The 25583-nt window shown below is 44.2% G+C and overlaps 1 protein-coding gene across 1 annotated transcript; it reads left to right on the forward strand.

The window, feature by feature from the left end:
* Nucleotides 1–1854: 1854 nt before the first annotated feature.
* LOC121340966 (alpha-2-macroglobulin-like) lies at nt 1855–25583 on the forward strand. Its single transcript, XM_041414077.1, has 28 exons — nt 1855–2088; nt 3750–3933; nt 5021–5180; nt 6052–6104; nt 6623–6643; nt 6993–7161; nt 8356–8440; nt 9202–9325; nt 10770–10884; nt 11124–11233; nt 11732–11890; nt 13254–13481; nt 13808–13871; nt 14334–14476; nt 15141–15290; nt 15948–16118; nt 16710–16857; nt 18550–18658; nt 18973–19201; nt 19471–19597; nt 20227–20348; nt 21621–21672; nt 22171–22254; nt 22645–22821; nt 23302–23386; nt 24560–24716; nt 25019–25093; nt 25368–25583. The coding sequence occupies exons 1-28, from the start codon at nt 2000–2002 to the stop codon at nt 25581–25583; spliced, it is 3606 nt and encodes a 1201-aa protein (XP_041270011.1). The 5' UTR covers nt 1855–1999.

Here is a 25583-nt window from a genome sequence, read left to right on the forward strand (position 1 = left end):
TTGGAGTTTTCATCTTAGGTTGTCTGGGTTACTTTGGGTGAGTCATTTTATCTGTGCCAAAGTCCATTCAACTACCAAAAGATAGTTGTTCCTGGTTCCTAGAAAGTTGCCAGACACTATGAAATAATGCTGAACACTTTGCTTGCTTTGTCAAAATGGTGGAAGCATCTGTAGAAGGGAACCTACCAGGTACCTTACCAGAGAATACCACTGAAGAAACAGCTTCTCCTATTATCATGATATGTAGGTGAGATGAGCATGTCTCTCAGCTTGCCTAGTTTACCTTGCGTGAATGGATTGAAAACATTTCTCTTCAGTTTTTGGCTACAGAGCACATTTTTGACCAAGGTCCTAATGATCAGGAGCAGGTTTGGGAGCCATGTGAGCTGTTTGGCTATTTGACAAAAAGGGTAGGTCTCCATTGAGATCCCTCGGCTGTGTGCAGTTCTGCATCTCATCCTGTCGGGTTGGTGTTCCATCAGTCCAGCTCCTGACCTCTACCACTGTAAATTGTCATCTTCAGAAGGCTTTGACCAGTCCATATGTACAATCCTCTCCTCTGTGGGTGAGGCAGACTTTCCTGGGTTACATTTCTTTTGGGTTACATTTCCTGGGTTACATTTCTTTTGGGCAAGAAAAGCCATCTTTGGGTATCAGATGCAGAAGGAAGAGCACAAATCTGGGCTGTCTTTTGTGCAGTCCCCAGGGAAATTGCACATGCACTACTATCCTCTTTTCTCCTATGCAGGGCGGAATGAGGTCGGTAATGAAGGTTTGTTATTGCACTGCACTTGGATTTCTTAACTCCAGAGTTACTCAGCTTACCAAAGTTTTGATGATTATATTAGGAGAAGGTTAGGACAGACAGATAATTGTTTTATCCTGCACATTTTTTAATCTGAACATTATGTTTTACATCCTGTAACATAGATCTCCATTCTTTGGAGTTTGCATTAGAACTATAAGTAAGAGAGATATTCTACTGCCACTTGCAAGGGTAATAATTACCAGAGCTATTGATTCTCCTGCTGCAGACCAAGTAAAGACAGTGGTCTAAAGACCCCTTTTCCCTCTGTGGTACAACACTGCCCATCACAGTGCATTACATGAATTTGCACTTAATTAAATCAGGAGGACTGCATCAAACAGCAATAATTTGATCTAGATGTATCAATAACTTGACCTGGAACCAGAGCCAGTAGAAGGAAAGTAAGACCCAGGCCACATATGTTCTGCTGCTGCTCTGGGCACTTGGTTAATGTGTTACATGCTGTTAATGGGTTGAACTTTTGGCAGCTTCCCATCATGTCACTGTCCCTGTTTCTGTCAGGGTGAAGGCCAGATCATTTTAGTTGACTTGATTTTCCAGGCATTTTGTGGCGCCTTTTCCTGGCATTAGCTTTGATGAGACCAGGAACAGGGAGCAAAAGGGAACAGTGTGGGTGGAGAGGGAAGGTTTTTTTCAATTTCCATTCCCTGTTTTCACAACCTGTTAATGGGAGTTAGACACACCCAGGCTTGTTTCCCAAATCCTAGCTCAATCTCCTGCTCCCATTTTGAAGGAAATCAAACAGCTCCTCTTCCAGCAACCTCCATGACCAGTGCCATGTCCAGCTCCATGCAGAGAGCCCTGCCAGAAATGGAGGCCTTCCCCTCATGCTCTGCTGTTAGCCCTTCTTCCTTAGCTACAGCCTTTCCTCTTCCATTGCCTCTGTCCTGCCCCAACAGAGGCACAGCTCTGGCCTGCCAGGAACCCTCCCCTCCCTCTCCCCCCCAGCCCTGGCCTTCTGCCCAGACTTGGAGCTGCTAGTTCCAGCTCCTCCTTGCTGCCTCTCCCTGTTTCCGGATGGGCCCTGGCCCCCAGCCCTTATCTCCTCCAGCCCCTGGGCTGTTTGCAGAGGAGAGTATAAAGGGGCTGACTGGGAGGGCAGCGGGGGACTAAGAGCAGCACTGGACCACACTGAGTGTCTGCTTGACTCACCACGTCCTGCTGTGTACCATGGGGATGAACGGGCTGCTTATCAAATCAAGCATCTTCCTCCTCCTCCTCTTCTTCCTTCCAGGAGACACCTCACCCATCACAGAGCCGTAAGCTATGCTGGGGGGTCTCTGGGCAGGCAGGAGACCTTGGCTGTATTCCTGTGTCTATTTCTTTGTCCCTTGTCTTCTATCTAACTTCTTTTATACAGGAATAAAGACGCCAAGGTTGGGTAAAGTGCCTTCTACAAACAGGAACTCTAGTGCTTGAGAGGGATGCAAAACAAGCTGTGAAACTGCGATATCAGTAAAACTTCAGGGGATTGACAGGATTTCAACAAAGTTTTATGCATGAAATTAGTTCTTTTGAAAGACAGCTTTTCATAAATGTTTGTGCAATGAGGCCTTCTTAAGAGGCAAATTGTTTTGAAAGGACAATGAAAGGTTTAATTTTGGGTTGACTGTCCTACTCCGAGGCTGAAATGCCCAGGAGCTGGGAGTGGTTTTTTAAAGATGATGATGAGAAGAAAAGGAAGGAACAAATAGCTCAGAAATGGCTTTATTTTTTAATTCACATTTTTCAGCTCAGCCAATGGAATGAAAATTCCCTTCTCAACCAGGGTAATGTGACACTGTAAGACTGTGACTGTCCAGGTTTGTGAGGGTATAGTGTCCTGCCTCCCTCCTTCACCCACTTTTGCCCTGTTTGTATGTGAAAGGCATTTGTGTTTTGTGCATGTGTGTACATGTGTGGTAGGAGCTGCACATGAGGGGTCCTGACATCCCAAAGGCTTTCTCCTTTGGCTTTTTTGCAATGTCTCTTCTTCCCCTACAAAGCACAGAGCACCTCACCCATTACAGAGCCCATCACAAGGGGTACAGGGGAATTTCTGAGCAAGGCTGTGCTGTAGTGCTTTCATCAAACGCAGGGGAAAGAGACAGTGGGATCTGAGGGGTCAGAGCTTGATCCCTGCAGACCAGCTGTTGGAAAAAAAGGTGCCATAGCTTCTGCTACTGCTGAAGGAAAAGCTTTGCCTTACTGCTGAGGTGTTGAGGGCTCTTCTCCCATCTGCTTGCTGCTCTGGGTATGCACACTGGAGGCCAGTCCTTGTCCACCAAAATGGGAGCACGGGTAGCATTAGGTGGATCGGGCTTGATTCCCAGAAGCAGTGCTGGGCAGTGGGATGCCACCGGCAAGTTGCCACCCTGGGAATGAAGGAGGCTGCCCAGAGCCGAGCAGGGATCCCCTGTTGAGCTGAGACAGAGGGCCTTGCTTCCCTGAAAACCTGAAACTTGTTTGTGTTTTTGCTTAAGATCTGGCACCACGCTGTGGCGGTTTTGAATCTCTGCGAGGAAGGAGAGTAATGCTACAGACACTTTGCAGTGTGTAGTCAATGGAATTTTTTCACTGGGTAGTGGCATTTGTGTGGCTCCTGAATGCTTCTAACTGTGTCTAGCAAAAGTGACAACTGACTTTCCCCCTGCCTTTATTCAGGATCCCAGGAAGAAGTGCTGCTGTTGTGCCAGAAACTAGAAAGACATACTTTCCAGATGTTTGTGTGTAGGATTTCCTCTGGTATTTTATATTTGAGATGTCTCTGCTTTCCCCTGCTGCTACAGACATGCTGGAAATCTTGTTACATGCTTAGAAAATGTGCCCTTCTCCCTGTGCAATGAAAGCTGTAGTCATCAGATTGGTTTATTTGTTCTTTATACACAGCTCCTGTTACCTGTTCCTGCTCCTCTGACGTATCAATCTCCCTTGTTCCTAGGCAGTACCTCGTGCTGGTGCCCTATCTGATCCACACGGATTCTCAAGAGAAAGTCTGCGTTCAGCTGACCTACCTGAACGAGTCTGTGACGCTGAGTGCCACACTCGAGTACCTGTGGGGGAACAGCAGCTTGATTGATGACGTGGTGTCAGAGAAAGACGTGTTCACCTGCATCCCTTTCTCTGTGAGTATCTCGTCCTTGTGGCACGATCCTTTGTGCCAGGCCTAAAATGTAAAGGCACTGAGAAGTAATGACCAGAGTAACACTATGTAGATATTCATTTGCTCTTGGCTAAAGGTGTGTTCATGTCCATCCTCATCACCCTCTTACTGCTGAGATCTCCTTAATATGCTTAATGACTGTGACATGCTGAATCCTAGAAAGCCACCCCCTTTCTAGGACAGGAGAAGAAAGTGGGTTTAGTATATTGACACTCCTGATGGCTGTTTGGTGAAATGGCTTTCCACACCATCCTTCAACATCCTCAGTTTGTCACTTGAGTGCCTTCAAATTGTGGTAGAACTTCTGGCCCTCAGATACTTTCCACCTGGTATATACTGAATTAATGTAAGAACACAGAGCTGTGACTGCCTGTATCTGAAAAAAAAAAACCCAAAAAAACAGCAAAGCACCTTTTTTGAAAAAAAAAAAAAAAAAACAAAAAAACAGCAAAGCGGGGCATTTATAATTTAATGTAATTGAAAGCCCCAGGGACTATAATGAGTTGTAGGTAACTAGGAAAACCTGATAATTTAGCTCAGAGCCTAGATTATATCTTTGGCCTGAAGAGTGAGGAATTGTTCTTCAGGATGCCAAAAAGGTTGGCATTTTTGGCTTGGTTTGTCAGATGTAGGCTGAAGACTGACTTGGTCACTTGTGAAAGAGACGTAGAGATGTCTGGCATGTCTGGTTTGGAAAAGGAAATGTTCTGTGAAGACTAGGGACATAATGTGAAAGAGAAGACAGACTATTCCGTTCTGCTTGTGAATGTCAAAAGGAAAAGGATGGAAAGGTTTGGTCAGGACACTAAGAATTTTTAAAAATTGGGTGCTAGAGCTAGGAGTTCCTTTGCTGCTCAACACTTGCACAATCACTGCACAGCAGGAGGAATGGGTAGGAATATGGGACAAATAAAAATCAGTTTCTTGTTCCTCCTACCTCTGTGTTGGATCCATCAGGATTACATTAGAGCTCTCCTTTCATGAAGGCTGGTTCAGTTCAGGAAGCCTTTAAATGTGGTCTGTTACACAGTTTCCTTCTTACTTTCCAGCTTCCAAAACCAAGACTCCCATTACCCTATGTGTTTCTCACTGTGATGGTGAAGGGGGCCACGCTGCAGTTCAGCAGCCGCAAGTTGCTGGTGGTCCAGAACTCCGAGAGCTTGGTCTTCATCCAGACAGACAAACCCATCTACAAGCCCGGACAGACAGGTACCAGGAGAGGGGTGGAGATATGCATTTGAAACAAACATTTGTATTAAAACTGTTGGATCATGCTGGCCAGATGTCAGTTGCTTTCAGAGGGGATCAGAACTGCAACCTCATGGCTGAGACTTATGTTTTCTTGTTCCATTATGGGAAAATCTGGGGAATCTTTAGGTGCATGCACATATCAGGGGCACCTGCACACTCTCCCTTTCTCACTGTGGGTTCTGCTGTTGTGATCCATGCAGTTAGGAGATCTGCATTGAAACCAGGAAAAAAATGGATATTTATCCTATAGAGAACAGTGCCAAAACTCAGACTAAGTAATGAAATAGCTTCCAAAGCAGCAGCTGATTTTGCTCAATGAAGACAGAAAGAATTATGTAAGCTATTATTTCTTCTGGGCCAGTGATCTCCTAAATTTGGCCTGGATAAAAACAAATGTCCTAAAAGAGGTACTGAATTCTCTCTCCATCCAGAGCCAACACAAACTTGCAACCAAGTGCTGAAGTAATTTACTTGCATTCATCCTTCCTAGGAAGTCAGTCTACTCATAACAAAATTAGAAAACCCATGTGAATTCTGGCATAAAAATGCAAAGTAGAAAAAGGCAACTTAAATTTAACTTTGGTCCCAATCAATTGGATTCTGATGCCTGTGATCGGTAAGATGTTCACACTGCTGTGAATTTGCTCTTAACATCCTCTTATTCAAGTAACCATAGTAGATGGGTAACCTTCTAGCATGACCTAGCATCCTAGTAAATGGAATTTCCTTAGAAGAGAACAGCTCTGTTGTCTGTTATACCATTTGTTTTTGCAACTGATTTTTCTGGTTACCGATTGCACTGTGGAATGTCACTGTCTTTCTCCATCAGTCCTGTTCAGAATTGCTTCTCTGGATGAAGAGTTCCGACCTGTGAATGAAATGGTAAGCATGATACTTGTTTTTCAACTTATTCGGCCTTAAGTCAAATGTGGGTAAAGGGAGGAAAAATAGTCTCTCTTGGGGAGAGCTCTCAGTATACTGAGATAACTGTGAAAATTCTGGGTCACCTTAGATCTTTTTAACAGGACCTGTTGTCAAATTTCTGCACAAACCTGCCTTCTGCATTATTGGAAAGGTTTGACAAACTGCAAAGGGACAGTGCTGGTATAAACAGTGAGCAATCTGCCGTTAACACAATGTGCACCTGTTCTTATTAGCACTGCAGATCATCCATAGTTAGTAATTAGTAATTTTGGCTGTCTTTTGTGCCTGAGACAAAGGATTGTACCCATCTTCTCACACTCAAAATGCTCTGATGATCCATCTGATGAACCAGCAACTTTTTTCCTTACCCCATTGGATGACTAGCTCTTACCCTGAAATGTGGTCATAGCCCATGTCATTTGACTGTGTTGCTTGCACTCTGTCTAAACATGCTGCCTCCTTTCTTCTTTTTCTAGATCCCACTGGTGTATATTGAGGTATGTACAAACATTTAATTCACATTCACATCTAATGCACCTCAACCTGGGCAGAGTAAACAGTTGCCTCAACAGAATTCTTGTTTATTTTTTGTATTAAGCTGGTCCATTATGTTAATTTAACTATACAGAATTTTAACTCATATGGTGGCTACCATGTACCTGGGCCCAGGTTACAGCTCCCCTGTTGTCCTGCTGTGTGCTTCCCCCAAAACTCTGTTAGTGCCCTCCACTCCTGGCCTGCAGCCTCCTGAACCACAGGGGCTGTCCCTTCCTTCACTGCTTTTGCTAGATCTCATTGCAGACTCCCATTGTTCTCGCAATCTCCTTGTGATCACATTTTCTGTAGGACCCAAAGAAAAATCGTCTGTACCAGTGGACAAACGCAGAGTTAGAGATGGGATTTATACAGCTGTTCTTCAACCTCACCTCTGAACCTATCCAAGGCACCTACACCGTGGTGGCACAGAAGGCCTCTGGGAAGAAAGTTCAGCACTCTTTCTCTGTGGAGGAGTATGGTAACTGTCACTGCAGTTTCAAGTTCCTAACAGTTAGTCCCATGGGACATGAAATCTTAACTGAACAGTGTAGGGGATCTGACCAGGATGCCCAGCATCGCTGGAAATTTGTTTCTGTGTCCTTTCCCTCCCAAGAATCATGTCTTTAGGAGGAGAAGAAGCACTTGAGTGACCTATCTCCTCTCCTCCCTAAGCCCCAGATCATGGAGTGCAGCTCTCCAGAATGCCCACCTCAGCAAGGCTCCTATCAGGAGAAGCAAAGTGCTTGGATCAGTCTGTGCTGACAGCCACAAGCCTTTCCTCCTTTCTGAGGTGTTTTTAGGCCACAGCCCCATCTCCAGTTGGCTACATACCTGTCAAATGTCACACCATAAGTCTGGGTCTAGGCTGGGGCAGTCTAGACTGTAAATTAAGATCTTGCCTTTTCTGCCCCACAAGCTAAGCCTGTAGCTTGTGTGATGCTGTAGTGCCTTAACCTGCCTTTGGTGCTCTCACCTCCATGGCACTTCCATCTGCTTGGCTAGAAAAATGGTATCCCAGTACACACCAGCACATGATAACAAGCAGCAGATCTTGCCACCCCAGCAAGCCAGCTGCAGCCTCTGTTACATGGTCTGACATGGCCTGGCTCATGCATCAGAGAGCTGTCCTGGTAGATGAGTCTCAAAGTGCTTTGATCTCTTCCAGTTGCAAGACTGTGCTCTGTCCTGTGCCCTGAATCCCCTCCTAGTTCTCCCCAGACAGTCACCATTCATTTCCGCTCCTGCAGCTGGTTGTGGATGGGATATATCACTGGAGAAGCCAGGGTGTCTTCCTGTTTTGAACACTGATAAATTCTACATGCTCTGAAAATGCAGAAACCAGGCTGCATATTTATGGGAAAAGTCTACTGATTTTTCTCTCTGTTTTACTGTATCCTACTGCTGTGGGACTGATAACCCATATGTTACCTATGAAGCTGCTGTATTTTAATAGCTGGTGTAATAATCTTGTCTTCTTACCTGGCGCAATGCTTGGCTCAGGGGTTTTCAATGACTTCAGTAGGATGTGCAGGTGACAGAAGCCTCTAAAATCTGACCATTTAGATGTAAAAGGTCTTTAGGTAATTTGTAAGAACAGCCTCTGAGCACCTTCATGTGTCATTCTGATGTTATTCCCTACCACATAGACTGTTTTCCTTTGGTTCTGCTGCAGTGCTGCCAAAATTTGAAGTGACAGTGGAAATGCCAAAGGTGATCAGCATTCTGGATGAGGAGCTGAAGGTGACAGTTTGTGGACTGTGAGTGCCATTCTTTCAATTTCTGCTTGGTTTCAGTGTTTTCTTGAGTTGCTGATGAAAGTTCAGTTGGAAGGCTGAGAGATGACCCTTTATTATATTTCTCAATCCTTTTGGGGACCAGCAGGACCAAGCAGACTGTATCTACTGTTAGACAAAAGGCAACAGTGGCTGTTTGATGCACATTGCACATTGTGTGTAACATATAGAAACATATTTTTGATTTTTTTTTTTTTTGGTGAGATTATTTCTTGCATATTATTTGAGTAATCGAGGATTTCACACAAGCTACAGTGCTAGGGATGAGGTCTTTAGTTCAGTTTACCCAGTTTAGCTGTGTCTTCTGCTTGTTATTGTGGAGAGGAAACCCTAAGGGTTGAAGCTGCCCTCTTTCCTTTGGACTACCTCCCTGGATTCCACCTTGCAGTGTTCCATACACCCTGTAGGGAGAGCCATGGCTTGGGCTGAAGAGTGAGAGTAAAGACCCAGTGCTCATACATACATAAACCAGTTCTGTCACAATTGGGTGGTTGGGTAGATGCTTGCAACATGTTCTCCAGGATGAGGGGGACTCTCAACAAAATCAGCATTAGCATATGGTACCAGATTCCTTTCTGCTTTTTTTTTCCTATGATGGCCCTGTGTATCCTGGAGGCAGCTCTAGGGAAGACAGCTGGTGTCAATGGGGATGAGCCTGTAATTTTTCTACGTCCCTATTACATTCCTCATGTCTCTGTTTTCCTTTCAATCCTCCCTGCTCATAGATACACATTTGGGAAGCCTGTTCCCGGCCTCGTGAACTTCCGTGTCTGCCGGAACTATGAACATGCAGCCGTGTCCTGTTATGGTGAAGAGTCTAGAGCAGTCTGTGAGGAGTTCTCTGGACAGGTGAGTCAGGATTACTCTGGTGGGAAGAGTGATTGGAGAAAGTGCTATTGAGCATGCCTTGTAGGCACAGGCTTGCTCTGAGTACAAACTTAGTGTTGAAGTGTGGTGAGGCACCGGCATGGGTTGCCCAGGGAAGCTGTGCATGCCATATCTGTGGAAGTGTTCAAGGCCAGGCTGGATGGGGTTTTGAGCAGTCTAGTCTATTGAGAGATGACCCTTCCTATGGCAGGGGAATTGAACTTAGATGGCCTTTAAGCCCCATTCCAACCGAAACCATTCTGTGACTGGTTCTGTGAAAATCCATGTATTTTAAGGAAGGCTGAAGGATGAGAGAAGATTGGGTGCAAGATGAAATGTGAAAGGTAAGAATAAGGGGGGATGTCTGAGTAGTGAGAGCAATGTGTGTAAAGGCTGGAATCTGATGGAGAATTAAGAGCTGAAAGAAATAACAGAAAGGTCAGATGGATGTAGATACTGTAGGAGCAAGGATAGAAAAGCCATGAGCAATGAGAACAGAGTTGGAGTTGGCTTACACTGGAGACTGTGTGTGGGGACAGAAGCTGGTGTTAGAGGAAGGAAAGGAGCAGAAACCAGGAGAGAGGCTGATGCATTTTGAGCAAGAGGGAAAGAAATATGGGTTTAGCTGCAGTGGTAAAGAGAGACAGAAAAAACCCCCACTTTTTTCACCTTTTACCTGGCAAGAGCAAAACTGAAAGGTGTTTGGAGCACAGACAGGTGCAACAATACTGGGTTAATTGGCAGAAGTTGGAGTAATAGCTTGTGGAAATATGCCAGGAGAAGAAAGCATTTAGAAGATGTTCTTGTGGTCCCTGGACTCTGCTACAGCATGAGCCACATGAATCTACAGCTACCTCTGCCACTACTGTAGTTACAAATGTCAAAAGAAAATATAAATACTGTGGTGCTAACCTCTGTTCTAGGCACTTCTTCTCTGGAGACTTGCCTTGTACATGAATTTGCTGAAGAGAGGTGGCAAGCTTTGGAAGTACTTTTCCAGCTGTCATCCTCTTTTTACAAATACAGAGGCTTTGGTTTATGTATCACTCATATGGCTTACACATTTTAAGTAAGCAGCTTTATTTTCTAACAAGCCTGATGCCTGACAAACATTTCTTATGTGACACACATTGACTAATTCCCTGTGCACTCGTACCAAGTGTTGGCAGCTTCAAGCTTCACAAACATACACAAAAATTGTCTAGTTTGCAAACTCTTTTTTCCTAATGTTGCTGTAAATAACTCAATATGCTTTTTGCTAAGTTATTTGTGTCTTTTTCAAGATTTGATAGCAGCAGAGGTAGATTATCTGTGAGGTTATGGGCTTCTCTTTCAGTTCAGAGCAACACACAGTGATGGATTCATTAAATTGAATAAGCATTGTATAAACGAGAATATAATGGTCTTGTTTGTTTTCCTCCAACAGACAGACATCTATGGCTGCATTTCTGAAGTGGTAAAGACCAAATTATTCCAGCTCAAGAGAGGCGGATATGAGAATAAGCTCCGTGTAGAGGCTAAGATTAAAGAGGAGGATACAGGTATGGATCATCTGGATGAAAAAGCCATGTAATGGGCCCAGGAGAGACCAGCAGAAGAGCCTGCCCAGTAAGAATGAGGGATAAAAGCAGACTCTCTCTCTTCTTGAATCTTTGAGTTTTCCTGCCTCTAGTCCAGGACTATCAAGCAAAGAGTTTGTCCAGCAAAGGAGGGTTGGCCTAGGGTAAAAGGAATTCTGGTCAGGCAGAGGCAAATTAGTTCTTCATGCTTCTTTCTGCAGGAGTGGAGTTGACTGGAACAAGCTTCTCTGAGATCACAACCACCATTAGCAGAATCATATTTGAGCTTTCAGATACTTACTACAAGCGAGGAGTCCCCTTCTTTGGGCAGGTAGGGAAACCATGAGAATGGAATGCCATGAGTGCCAAGCAATGATGCCACTGAACCTTCTGGTGAGATGTATGCCCCAACTCTGCAAGGGTGCTGGACCTCAGTGCTGCTAATCCCTGTGGGTCTCCTTTTCTCTGAAGGCTCTCAAACTGGGGAATAGCCGCTGAGAGCACAGCCTTCATTCTCTCCTTGTGCTTCTGCCTCTCCAGTCCACTAAAATTCTCCTCCTCCAGTCACCTGTTTAATTGGAGGCCTCAGGGGTGTGAGTGCATGTCATTCTCCACATCCACTTCTCTGACCCAGAGGCAGAGATAAGAAAGAGTCAGAGAAGAAGTATTCAGAAAGTTTGCAGCTGTCTCTGAAAGAGATACATGTAAAGTGCTGTTGAGGCTTCCTTGTCTGACACAGTCTCAGTGTCTTTACCTTGGTGTTCTACCATTCTTGTGCAAGGGGTAGCCATCCCTCTCCTTCTAAACTGAACTGGTTTTGCTCCTCCAGGTGAAACTAGTGGATGGGTCTAATGCTCCAATCGCCAATGAAACTGTGAGAATTTCTCTTCAAGGAGGACAGGAACAAAACTATACAACAAATGAAGAGGGTGTGGCAGAGTTTGCTCTAAACACTTCTTCATTGGCCTTGGAAAATGTTGGAATTAGGGTAAGTCCTTTGGGCAGAGAAGATAATGAAGCCCCCCACAGAGCCGGAGGGGAAGGTCTAAAATTTATACTATATATGCAAAAGTAGTTAGATTATTGTTCCTTATTGTTTGTGTGAACCTTGACACCAGTTTGGTGGAAATAGTCATACAGCAGACTGAGGTTTTAGGTCACAATTGCACTTGTAAATATTTAATTTCTGCTTAGCAATTGCAATACAGGGTTAGAAGGAACATCAAGAGATCATAATAGTCCATTCTGCTCCAAGAGATCACCAGCCCTATCTAATCAAGGGTGGGTCTGTCTCCCATCTGCACATCTCAGAGTTTAATTTAGTATTTCAAGTTTCTAAGTACAGCTCCTGGGGTTTTGGTTTTTTTTTGTGTGTGGGGGGAGTTGGGTTTTTGTTTATTTATTCATTTAGTTTTGCTTTGTTTTGGTTTGTTATGGAATTTGTTTGTCTGGGACAAGCAGGTGCTGCTGAGCATCTTTTTGTTAGTGGGAAATGCAATTTGTTGTGTAATATGCATATTTTGTAATATCACATCCTGGAGTAGGGGAGAATATTTATGTCTGGAATTATATTTGCTCTACTCCCTACAATTCCCTTGTCACAGACTAAAACCATTAAAAATTTTCCAGCACTTACTACTAGATAGTTGAAGTTTTCAGATTTTTGCAGTATAAAGAAAAGGCAAGGATTGCCAAGTAATGAGAAAGATAAAGAAAAAAGGGCACTTGAGGCACATCAATTGCTGAAGCGCCCTTCTAAATGTGAAAGTTCTTCCCCTTGCTCTCATTTTTAAGAGGCTCTGAACTCTTTCCTCCTAAACTTCTATTCAGTTTAGGTTTTGAATTATTAGTTGGAGATTGTCCTTCTTTTCCATAGCATCTGTAGCTTGATCTTGGGACTGGTAATATCTGAACAGCACTATCCCTTCTTCAGTGCCAGTGATAAGGAAAGAAATGAAAATTGGCTTTTTTCCCCTTTAGACTCTAATATACTAGGGGGAATATACTATTCCCCCTAGTATATTAGAGTGGGCAAGGTATTAATGTAAAAGGCCCTTAAAGTGACACTGATAGTAAACAAAAATCTGATATGATTCAGATGGTTTGACACAAACCCCAGCTTCTCTGGGAGTGAGATAATTCCCAATGATTTGCTAAAGATACCACCATCCTGTCTTGCACTTTCCAAACTCATGTGTTGGTGTTTGTTTTTTAATTTTTTATTTTGTAGACTTCCTTATTACTTCAGTACCAAAAAAATAGTAAAGCTTTAATATTAGGCCATGAATTTTTGTCTCCAGTTTGGCCACCTGTGTTTGAGGATCTGTGTATGTATTTTTCTCTTTTTCCAGGCAGTTCATAAAAAAAACGTCTTCTGCTATGATCGTTCCTGGGCTGTTCCATCTTATGGAGAACGTTATCTCCAACTGAAGCGCTTTTACTCTCCCAGTAATAGCTTCCTCAAAATTGAGCCCAAGTCCAAGCCACTGAGCTGTGGCTCCTCCACAGAAATCTGGGTGCATTATATCCTTACTCCCGCTGCTATAGGAGAGCAGAAGAAAATCACCTTTTACTACCTGGTAAGTTTGCACGTGCCGTACAATGAGGTTGTCACTGGCAATTATAGGGGGTTAGAAATAAAAGCTGTGGTTTGTGGCAGCGGTCTTTAAACACTTTCTTGTCATCTTTTACACATTCTTTAGAAATAAAAAGGAGGAGTTGGGAATAAAAAAGTAAAGATGTCCCTGTACCCTCTGGGTGAGCACAGGGATTCTGCCACAGGGAGGCAGAGAGCTGGGTGTGAGCAGCAGACACAGAGCTTAGTTGCTCTCTTTGCAGGGTCCCTCACTTTCAGGTTTGGCTAATGCAAAACCACAATCACAACAAAGTTTCTCCTTCCATTCAGGTGATGGCCAAGGGAAACATTAAGCAAGGAGGCACTCACATTCTGGATTTGGACCAGGAAAGTGGTGAGTTCCTCTCCCCCACCAAATTTTCACTCTTATGGGGGGCTAGGCAACTGTGGCAGACATGCAGAGATCGACATGTGCATGTCCTCTAAGATCTGGGAAAAGTTTGACCTTTATTTTCTCTGCCTTTAGGCTTTTCACAGATTTGCTCTAATTCCCTGTGCCACTATCTTTCTCCTGACACTGCATTTTCTGGGGCTCCCGTGCTCCTCAGAAATACATCTGATAGTCTGTTTTTAGAAGCTGAAGCAAAATTCAGCATATTTATGCACTGGAAAACAGGCCTTTTCAGTCAGACAGGGAGACTTACACATTGCTGTGAGCACCAATTCATCCCGCTTGGATGCCTGGAATTTCATAGTGGCTAGGATAAAGTTCAGCATAAAGTCAAACCTAGAATTTTGACTGCTCCAAGAGAAAGTTTTTTGCACCTTAACTTTTTGCCATTGTTTTGTTTGCTAGACAATGGTGTCTTCTCACTACAGCTGTCTGTACAAGCTGATATTGCTCCAGTGGCCCAAGTGCTTGTCTACACCACGGTCTCCAGCAAGGAGGTGATTGCTGATTCAGCCAAGTTCCACACAGAATTGTGTTTCAACAATAAGGTCAGTGTCCACTTCCTGAGGGAGCAGTCACCAGACTGCAGTGTGTTCAAGCTCACTTATTTAGATTCAGCCTGGTTAAGCTAATTTCTTTAAGTTCACTAACACTGGACAGGCAACATCCCAATTGTTGTAGGTAGCTTCACTGCTTACACTGGTTTGTGCTAACCTGGAGGAGATCAACTGCTGGAAAAAAAGTGCTAGCAGAGGCTACACTGATAAAGCCCCCTTTAGCAACTGGTCAACTGCTGATCCTGCAGATGGTCCTGGCTAAGAAAAAGAGAACAACAGCAAGGTCTTTGCAAGCTTATTTTCTCTTCACATACGGTTTCTGGGTGCAGTACAGTGACTGGACATTGTTCAAGGACATGCTCTACTGTCTGATCACATCTAGCTCCTATGTGGGATTGTCTCATCACACTCACAATGACCACAAAACCCACAACATTAAAAATTTTGTGAGCAATTGTGATGCTTGAAGTTGCCAAGAACTCTTGGTGCTGATTTCCCTGGCACTGCCGGAAGGGAACAGTAGTCCAGAGGAAGTGTAGAGGGAAGTGTGCATGCATATGGGGACCTTGTAAAGTTAGAACTGAATGCACTCAACTGGAAGGAAAAGTCCTGTGAGAGTAGGGCATCTGTGATGTAGCTTTTCCTGTGGTTACAGGTGGACTTAAGCTTCTCCCCTTCGGAAGGCCTGCCTTCCTCAGATGCTCACTTGCAGTTCCGGGCCTCCCCGAACTCCCTCTGTGCTGTGCGTGCTGTGGACAAGAGTGTTCTCCTCATGAAGCCAGAGGCTGACCTGTCACCCACCTCTGTAAGTTCGTGGAACAAGTCAGAGCCTGCTCAGAACAAGAGCAGCCAGTGCTGGAGTGGAAGCAGGGAACAGTCCCTCTTGCCAGAGCTGACACAGGGAGGCTCCCCTGTGCTGCTTTTCATCTTCCCCCAGTGGGCAAAAAGATGAGAACTGGGCAGCAGTTTTTTCTTAGGGGTTTTGTGTGATTTTAGGGGTGGCAGCTAGAAAGCCCTTTTAAGGGGCCTGCTTATCTTGGCCAAAGCCAAACGCTGTTGTGAGTTTGATGATAATTTTTCAATTATTCTCCTCATGCATGGATTAATTCTCTTGGGGTAGCATCTGGAAGAGTCAAAGAGTTTATTTGCCTTTTGCCAAGCAGAAAATGACAATCCCTGAGTAGGGACAAGATATTGCAGATGGTTTGGCCGATGTAATTTTTTACATATTTGAACCATAATAACCAGAGTAACATGCAGAGCATAAAGAAAAGAGTCAGTATCTCCAAATTTTGATACTTTTTTTGATTCCCAAACTCTTATTGCTCTCAGCACAGGGAGAACTGTGGCAATGTGGATGTATGAGCTGGTGATGTGAGTGTTATGGTGCTTGCATCCAACTCCCTCAGTTGTGTTTCATAACAATGGACACTAAAATGCCAAATACTCTCTCTCTGCCAAGGTGTATGACTTACTTCCAGTGAAGGAATTCCATGGCTATGTCTATGATTCAAATGTACCCTTGGAGGAGACCCAGTGGAATTGCGTGACTGTGGAGCCAATACTTCGGGATGGGATCACCTATGTCCCAGTAATGGGGGTGAATGAAGAGGACACTTACAGCATCCTAAAGGTATAGCCCCCCTGGCCTGGTTAGGGAGTGGAGTGGAAGAATGTTTGAGAATGCTTAAGCCTTCTGTGGCATCGTGAAACTTAACATGGGAAGGGTTTCTGCATCTGAATGATCTGACACTTCTTTTTATCCAGAGGCATATTCAGTGAGGGTCATAAGCTTTACTTGTCTTGCCAGATATGCTTCACACTTGGTGGAAAAGGGATTGGTCTCAAAGTTTTCTTACATTAAGAAATAAATAAAGACATAAATCAGCATGTCCTTGAGCTGCATTGTATTGTCCTTGAGCTGCATTGTAGCCACAGATATTCCATTCCAGAGAGAAAACTTTGTATCTACTTCCTGGCTAATCCTGACCCCTAGGCTGAAATTGGACTGGAACCAGTGTCCTAGAAAAAGAGGAGATATATCCTTTTATCTCTCTGAGCCATCCAGGCAGTCAGACCCAAGGATCAGGGGATCATCTCAAGGTCCAATCCATACACAATAACATCTTCTCCATTTTGAGGCAGTAAAATGCCAATCAAGTCTGTTGTGTAAACCTCAACAGGATTCAGTAACAAAAAAGCATGTTTGTTTTTTCTCCCATAGGAAATGGGTTTAAAGGTTTTCACAAATACCAACGTGAAGAAACCTTGGTTTTGTGGCCCAAGTAATCACATGTATCTTCATTCATCAGCTGGCACAGAAACACCTGTAGCCATGGCTGCACCACCCATGTATGCAATGAGGACAAGCGGTAAGGGAACTCCGTTTTGTTATCGCTTCTCTTCTCAACAGAGATCCTGTTTGTGTTTTGGGGTGAATACTTAAACAAGAGCTGGGGTTGTGAATTGAAACCTTGGAAGCAGCACTGAGCTGATGGGTTTGCAGATTTCAGCTTCTGAGCGGGTTGTGTAGGTCTACAGACAACTTTGGTAACTCTGCATAAGAAATCAGCAGAACCAGATAGTGTTCAAAGACTGGCAGAGCAGAGATATTATCCTGCTGATAAATTCTCTGTTCATTAGGCTTTTACAGTAGGCTTCTGTTCCTAGATTATCACTTACAGAGTCTCCAGTACCATTTTCAGGCTGTTCTCATTGACTCAGCCAGTCTTAGTATGGCCAAAGCTATGAAGTGGATGGCAAATTTTCTAGCGATGAGTTGGTAGACTTTGGAAGCTTAGCATGGTAAGACATATACAATAGAAGTCCAGTCTTAAATGGACCCATCCTATTATCCTATTTTTAAGGGCTATCTTAACTCTTACACTGTAACAGTTTGGGCAACAGAATTGGCCCTATCATCCTTCAGTCTCATATTAAGGAAAATATCTTAGAATTTTTAAGTTATTCTAGCTGGATAGCTGATTCAGAGCGTTTTCTTTTGCACTAGAACCTGTGCTTTTGTATGTGTCCGGTTTGAAAACAATTTCAGCTTCTGACAGAAGTTGATAACATGGAGGACAGATGCCATTTAATTATTTTAAACTGAAATAAGCATCACTAAGAAGACTGAAATACCACAATAGAAAAACACAAATGAGCCGCCTGCCACTTTTGCCAGGGGCAATGTTATATGGCTCTGATAGCATCTTTCACCTGTCCCTGAGACTTCTCAGGCTCTGGAGATGCCTGTTGCACAGTTAATATGAATACTTCTTGGCTACTCAATTGTTATCTAAATGCAGAAATTCAATTAGGCAAAGTAAAGATGAAGAAAACTAGAATTTCCTTAATAACTTATATTCTTTTTCTTCTTGGATGCATTTCTCTTTGTGAAAGCCATGCGAACCAAGTCCCACCCACCCCATCTTTGTTTTCCAGTTATTGAAAAGTAAAGTAAAACAAAATGTTTTAACAAATTTCATCCCAAACACAGAATATTTTATTTGGAATAAATTTTTTATGTGAAAAATTTGTTTTAGTCAAAATGTCTCTTTCTACCCTTCCCGTATTCCAGCTGCATGTTTTTATTTTGACCATTTTCAGCCTAGTTCTTGAGGAGGCCATAGCTTTGACAGGAAGTTGATACTCTGACTCACAATGACCCTCCAAAAACATTTCAACAGAGGGATGTTCCATTGCTGGCTGGCCTGATTAGGGTGGAGAAGAATATCACATGAAGGCTGTGCCTGAAAGAGAAAAGGCTGTTTGCATGGAAGGTCCTAAATAGGATTTTGGTCTAAATTCTTTTTTAAAAATCTTGTAAAGTACTGGCTTCCAACTTTGAAGTCTGCTGTAGACCAGCTGAAAATAATGGAAGGCTAAGTCTTCTTGCCAATAAGCCCTGGTCCTGAAACTCCACTGCTGTTGGTACCATAGCTCACTACAGCCACAAGCTTCTGCTTCTGATTGACACTTTCTCAGACTGAAGCATGATGCTGATATAGGTCTTGCTTGTTTGGAATTATCAATAGTTGATTTATTTTTCATCTCACCACATTCAGGCATTCTGTCAGAGAGACGTTCTAACCAGTTAAGCACTCCTGAAGAGGTGACAGAGGCAGTCCGAAAGTATTTCCCAGAAACCTGGATTTGGAGTTTAGTACCTATAAGGTGAGTACCTTGGGCTACCTCATTCCTTTTTAATAAAATATGGTTTATAAGATGAAAACATGAATCCCAAAGTGTTTGTCCTTCATTGTTTGCAGAGACCATTTGGCAATCCTCTGAGATGAAGTTACTTTCAGCCATTGTTAGGTTTGTCCAAAGAGTGGACTGGAAGAAGATGTAGAGCGGTCCTAGAGTAGCAAATGTACTGTGTCCCTTCATTCACACAGCAAATACTGTTCAGTAGGCCAAATGGGGTGCAAGTAGTGACCAAAATGCTGTAACATTGATCCCTCTGTCCTTGCTGTCTGCTTTACCAGCTCTGAGGGAAAAGCTGATCTAGAAGTGACCATCCCTGACACCATCACTGAGTGGAAAGCCAATGCATTCTGCACTTCAGCAGACATGGGCTTTGGCCTGTCCCCGACAGTGTCCCTCAGAGCCTTCCAGCCCTTCTTTGTCGAGCTCACCATGCCCTACTCTGTGGTGCGTGGGGAGTCCTTCACGCTCAAAGCCACCGTTTTCAACTACCTGCCTGCCTGCATCAGGGTAAGGGAGGTTTAAATTACTCTCTGTAGCTGTGTACCTTCTTGTGCACCCCTTGCCTTCGCCTAGCCTTCTTACCTTATCTCTCAGTAGCCCTAGACCCTTTGCCCCAAACTTTTTATGTTATTTCTCCTATATACTCCAATTGCAGAACCCACAACTCCAGTTCCCTGCTCCTTTGCTAGTGGAGAAATAGCTGTTTCTATGGCTTCCTAGCTCCCTGTTTCTCATGATCACCCTTTCTTAATTGCACCTCTTTCTACAACTGACAGGTCAGTGTGACTCTGGCACAGTCTACTCATTTCCTGGCTACTCTGGTGGAAAAGCAGAAAGAATCTCATTGTCTCTGTGAGAATGTGAGGAAAACCGTGGCTTGGCTGGTGACTCCCAAATCTCTAGGTAAAGGTCTCAGGGTGCTGAAAACTGCAGGAAGGGTTTCTTTGTGTTGTTCTCCCTGTTCAGTATTGGATAATAGAGCAACACATTTTCCTGGGAAGCACTTCAGTGGCCTGTGACTGATCCGGGGGGCAAAGACTGATTTGGGAGGCAAAGACTGGGGGATTCATGGGGTCCAACTGTGTGTCTGGCATCACATGTGGTACCATCAAGCCTTATAGCCCTTGGACATCATCTCCTGAGGCCAGAGACACTGCTGGCCAGCAGAGATATTCTGCTAGCTCCATTCCTCCCAGAGATTAGGGAGGACATGGGATCTTCACACTTGGCTTTCACTGTTGGTGTGGTAGCAGCTTTGGTGTGCATGCAGGGCAGCGATGTGCTGAATGGCAGTGGGGCTGGGTGCACTCAGCTCTGTGGTGTCCTAGGTTCTGTGAAAGAGTCCCCAAAATAGAGTCACCTTTCAATGACAGCACAGCTCATGCAGAGATCTTTTTGTGGGGAAAAAAGCAGGGCCCAGCTGTGACAGAAATCTCCATCCATGAGCCTGCAAGTTGAAACTCCTGAACGTAGCAGTGAATCCTGTTGCCCAGATCTGCCTGGCAGGGCTGACTGACCCCTGTTTCCTCCAGGGCAGGTGGAGCTCTCAGTGACCACCGAGGCCCTAGAGAACCAGCAGCCCTGTGGGAACTACATTGTGGAGACCCCTGAGAAAGGGCGGAAGGACACGGTCATCAGACAGCTGCTGGTGGAGGTACGTGGGCTGTGGGAAGGGAGGACTGAGCCTTTATCTTACACTGTACAGGTACAACTGTATGGATGGATGCTAGATAATCTCATCCAGTCCCTTTCTTGTTAAAGGTTGGACCAGATGATCTTTTGAGATCCCTTCTAACCTGGTCTGGTCTATGGTTTTATGGCATCACTATGCAGCATGGCAGTATGATTGTTTTACATCATCTTTGTACTTTGGCAGGGCTGCATAAAGACTTCAGCTTAATAATGTGCCTTGTGTCTCCTGGTGCATTATCTTGCCCTGTCTTCTACTATAACAGGACTCCTACTGCAATCCATCCTTCCCTTTAGCTCCCATCTGTCACCTATTTCAATACACTGTCTTTACAGACTCTCTCCTACTTTTGACACACCCCCTGTAAATGTGCCAGTCAGCACATGCTGCCTCTCAGCTAATTGAGTGGCCAAGCAAACTGCCTCTTTAGCTGAGTGTTTTGCAATTACGGTTTGGTAACAAAGACTGGCACCAGGATGAAGGGGAGGGGTTCACAAGCACCTATGGGAATTTGATGACTGTAAAGAAATCACCTTAAAACTATACATGAAAACATGCTGAAATTTTACAGCTTACCCATTTCCTGTGGCAGTAAGAGTTGCTGATGTGATGTGGAACAGAAGGAAATACTATGTGGCAGTATTGGATAGCCTTTACAGGAAATCGTTAGCTTATTATATACTGAGGGTGGTAATCTGGCAGTGAGGTTCTATGTTCTGAGCTTTCCTCTGTATCATAAAACCCCCTGATGTTTGCCCACCATGTGCTATCAGTAGTGTCAACAGATATTACAGTGTACTACATCCTCCCTTTCAGTTGTTTGCATGCACAATTTTTTTCCCCTAAAGCATCTGCAGCATTACAATAAATAGCACTGTAGACTTCTCTTCAGCACAGCCCTCTGTAATGCTGCAGTCCCTTTGTCAAAAGGATGTTAAGTGTCTCTCTCACTGTGTGCAATAGTTGCAGGTCATCCATTTGATGGTCCTGCAGTGTTCTCCTCTCTTTTTCCTGTCCTTTCTCCACATACAACACCAGTCATTTAGGATCACATTTCTTTTATTTGCTTAAATTATTTCAGAGCTCTATATTTCAGGGAATGTTTGTGACTGCCTCTCCTTCTTCAGTTCCCTCACTTTTCTTTTTACATATCCCTCTGTCCTTGTGAGGATTCTTGTCTATATTTCCTATCTCACTAATTTCTCATCTCTCTTGTTTTCCTTCATCTCATCCAAGCCTGAAGGAGTTGAGAAGGAAACAACCCAGAATTCTGTGCTCTGTGTAAAAGGTAAAGCCCACTCTTTGCACACTCTCTAATTGTTCCTGTGTGGTTTGATGGATGGGGTGTTGGAGGCCTGTCTCTATCATATTCCATGTAGTCTGACATTTTTGGGTAGTCAAAACATGCCCCATTGGTAGGGAGTTTGGGACATAAGACAGAAGAAAGGCCTAAAGAATTGACCATCCTCCCTAAGTATCAGGGTATGAGCTAGGACAGATTTAGCAGGGAAGTTTGCATCCCTGCTCTCTTTTGTTCCAGCACTGGAGTCACAAGTCCTCTTGTTTTCTTGCACACTCAGGAGGAAGTTGTAGACACATGATTTGCAGTGCCTAGGAGTGGCTGGGAGTGGTTTTCATGCAGAGATTGTGTTCCAGCCAGGGAAAGATGAAGTAACTGAAATCAGGGCATTTCTAATATGAAGAGTTCCTGTTGTTGCACCCCCTCCCCTTCCATTAATGATTTCTTGGAACTGCACTCAAGCTGTTTGGGTCATTTCTTTCTCAGGAGTCCCTGTGAAAGAGGAGTTTTCCCTGTTGCTACCTGAAAATGTGGTACAAGACTCAGGCAGAGCATATTTCTCAGTGCTGGGTGAGTTAACAGCCTGACAGTAGAACCATGTGCTGTTTCTGACTCCTTGTGTTGACCTCCTACCTCACAGCTTTTTCTATTGGTTTCCAGCACAGCTCATTCTTGTCATTAATCTTGTCTGTCCTGAGCACTTTCCTGTCTGTGTGTGCTAATTCTTTTCCCTTTCTGCAAGCCTTTTTTTCTGTCTTCTCACAATACCCTAATCTTTCTCTCATTTCCCTTTTTTCTTTTTCTCTGATGTTCTGTGTTTTTCTCCAGGATCTTTATCAATCCAGATTATCTTTTGTTCTTCTCTGATATCTCCTGCATTTGTCATTCAGTAGCTTCCCCTGATTCTGACAGCTAGCCCTAAATATTGTTAACATTCCTCTGGTATCTCCTGCTCCTCAGGTGACATCATGGGCACTGCCATGCAGAACCTGCACCAGCTCCTCCAGATGCCCTTTGGCTGTGGGGAGCAGAACATGGTTCTGTTTGCACCCAACATCTACGTCCTGGACTATCTGAACAAGACAGGGCAGCTGAGTGAGGAGATCAAATCCAAGGCCACTGGATACTTAGTGAGCGGTGAGCTGGGACATGGATTTTGCTTCTGCTTTGGCTTTTTTTCGAGATCCTGCCTGGTGTAGGTCTGTCAGTGCTGGCCAGATGTTGAAAGAGGTCTTCTCTCATACACAGATGGTCTCTGCTGTATGCCTGAGGGGGCCCTTTGCTGCTTTTTTCTTTATTATTTTGTGTTGCTTAAGCATTACTGTACCTGATCATTGCAAGCACTTTTCTCATGAGGTGGCAATGGAGTGCAGAGTTGTTACTGCTACAGTCACTCATTCATTGTCATTTATAGGTCCTGCCATCCTTTTGAAGAAAGGCAGGTGTTGCTTTTCCTCGTTCATGGAGGTGGGGATGTACCAGCACTGCATATTGGTTAGGATAGGACTGACCTATGCCTCTCCCAATTGCTTTTGCTGTTGGAGCTATTTTTCTATTTCCCCATCCCTCAGCAGACTCTTTCTTGCATCTGAATCTTGCCTTATCTTTCTATTGCAGGTTATCAGAGACAGCTGAATTACAAGCACCAAGATGGTTCTTACAGTACCTTTGGACAACGTTATGGCCAACCAGGGAACACCTGGTGAGATTTCAATGCCACCTATGCATCTCCAACATGCTCCTCTTTCTCACCCACACGTTTATAATAAATACTGCCTGACAGGAAATAAGAAATGCTGTTGTAGACCAGCAGGCTTTCCAGAGCTGGTGTGATCCCTATGCTGCCTCCTTCTTAATATATAAGCTACATCAGCCAGCTTATGGTTGAAGTGCTTCCTCCCACCAGTGGCTCCAAGGACCATTACAGACAAAAAGGAGATAGAGATAAAATGGGGAAGAACGGAGCAGGGATTTAACACCCTGACTGAAGAAGGCTGAAAAGTTGCAGTGGCAGCTCTTCTAGACTAGCATCTGCTGAGAAGTCTGCTGGAAAATATGGTTCCATATGGAAACATATGAGGAAACACAAGTGGAAAAGTTGATAATCCAAGAGCAGTGCTGACTGTTTTTTTCCAAGTGTTTGTAAGCTACTGAGCAAAGACAGGCTGGAGGAGCATGTGTGTTGCCATTTTGACTTATTTAAAAGTTTTGACTTGGTCCTGTATATCATTGTCATGTGTTTTCAATTTTAAGTAAGGATAATAATGGAAGAACTCATCACCCTTAGTTTGCTTTTAGTTTCTGAAATGGTAATTGGCTTTTGACAGTATGTTGGCTTTTTACCACATGCCTGCTTCTTTTCCATAACTGCTTGCAACAACTCTTAACAAAAACTCTTTTAACATGTTCTGCTTTACTTTAAAATTCTAGGGGAGTTCTGGGAAATCCATGAAGCATGGATTTACATTTTAAGAGTTCTACCAGCAGACCATGAGCTTGCAGGAATTTAATTATTCTTCCTTGTAATTTTGAGTACTTCGGTTATCCATATTTAGCTAATTGGCATGCAATTACTGATATTTTTCGAAGAGATTTTTTCAAAGACAAATCAACAATCATTGTCCTTCAAACTGTAGCCTCAACACAAAGAGATCACAGGGTTTTTTGAGCCAAAAATGAGAGACCAAAATAAAAGTGGAAAAAAATTTTTGACAAAAGTTTTTGAGGTGAGGATATAATATACATATGGTCTGACTAATTGGCCCACAGTTTCCCAGACCCTCTTGCATTTTTCCAGATAGATGAAGTGCACATGGGCCTCTCAAGTGAAATGGGCAACAGGCCTGCTCAGGCCCTTTCTTTTTCTCACTTTCAGGCTCACAGCCTTTGTCCTCAAGTCCTTTGCCCAGGCCCGGCCTCACATCTTCATAGAGGAGAAGCACATCCAGGATGCTTTGCACTGGCTGTCCTACAAACAGAAGGAGAACGGCTGTTTCCAGAGTTCTGGGACACTCCTGAACAATGCCATGAAGGTAGCAAGTCTGCCTGGTTGTTTCTTTGTGAGGCTAGAACTTGGCCATGTGTCATATGGGGCTAGTTGAGCTTCGTGAGCACAGAGGGAGAGGGGATATTCCCATGCCAATGGCAAATGCTGGGAAGGGAGCTACACGCCATTCTGTATTTATTGGAGATGTCTTCACATCAGCTGTAAGAAGAAGGAGGCAAGCTAAAGGACTGCAATACAGAGTAATGCACTGCTCCTACTGGAGTGTGAGAAAAGACTGAGGATGTGAAGGTGGGTGGGGTCAGCATCTACCTTTATGTTTCCCTGCAGGGAGGAGTGGACAACGAGGCCACGCTGACAGCCTACATCACTATCGCCTTGCTGGAGATCCCGCTGCCTGTGACTGTACGTGCCTGCATCCTAACTTGAGCCAGTTGTGCTCTGTCAGCCAACACAGTATTGACCAGAACTTGCTCCAGATTGGAAAAATGACTTGGTTGTTGAGCCCAGTGATATAAGAACTGTCACATTTGCTGTATCTGGGAAACATTGTACCCCACTTGTTTCTAGATCTCCTTTGGGCAGTCCCATCCTGAAAGTTCAGTAGGATGATGTGCTTTCAGTAAGGCAAAAGCCTCATTTCTCCCCACTCTCCTAATCACTGTCTTCCTTTCCCCAGTACTCAGTGGTGCGGAATGCTCTGTTCTGCCTGGAAACAGCAGCAAATCAGAAAGAAAACCACGTGTACACCAAGGCCCTGCTGGCATACGCCTTTGCCTTGGCAGGGAACAGGGAGAAGCGGAAGGCATTGCTTGACTCACTTGAAAAGGAAGCTGTGAGAAAGGGTGAGTGTTCCAGGTGGGGCAGTGTGGAAGTGTGCCCAGCTCTGAGTTGA

Source organism: Onychostruthus taczanowskii, unplaced genomic scaffold, assembly GCF_017590055.1.
Source record: "Onychostruthus taczanowskii isolate IOZ18803 unplaced genomic scaffold, ASM1759005v1 scaffold44, whole genome shotgun sequence".
In the NCBI taxonomy this organism is placed as follows: Eukaryota; Metazoa; Chordata; class Aves; order Passeriformes; family Passeridae; genus Onychostruthus; species Onychostruthus taczanowskii.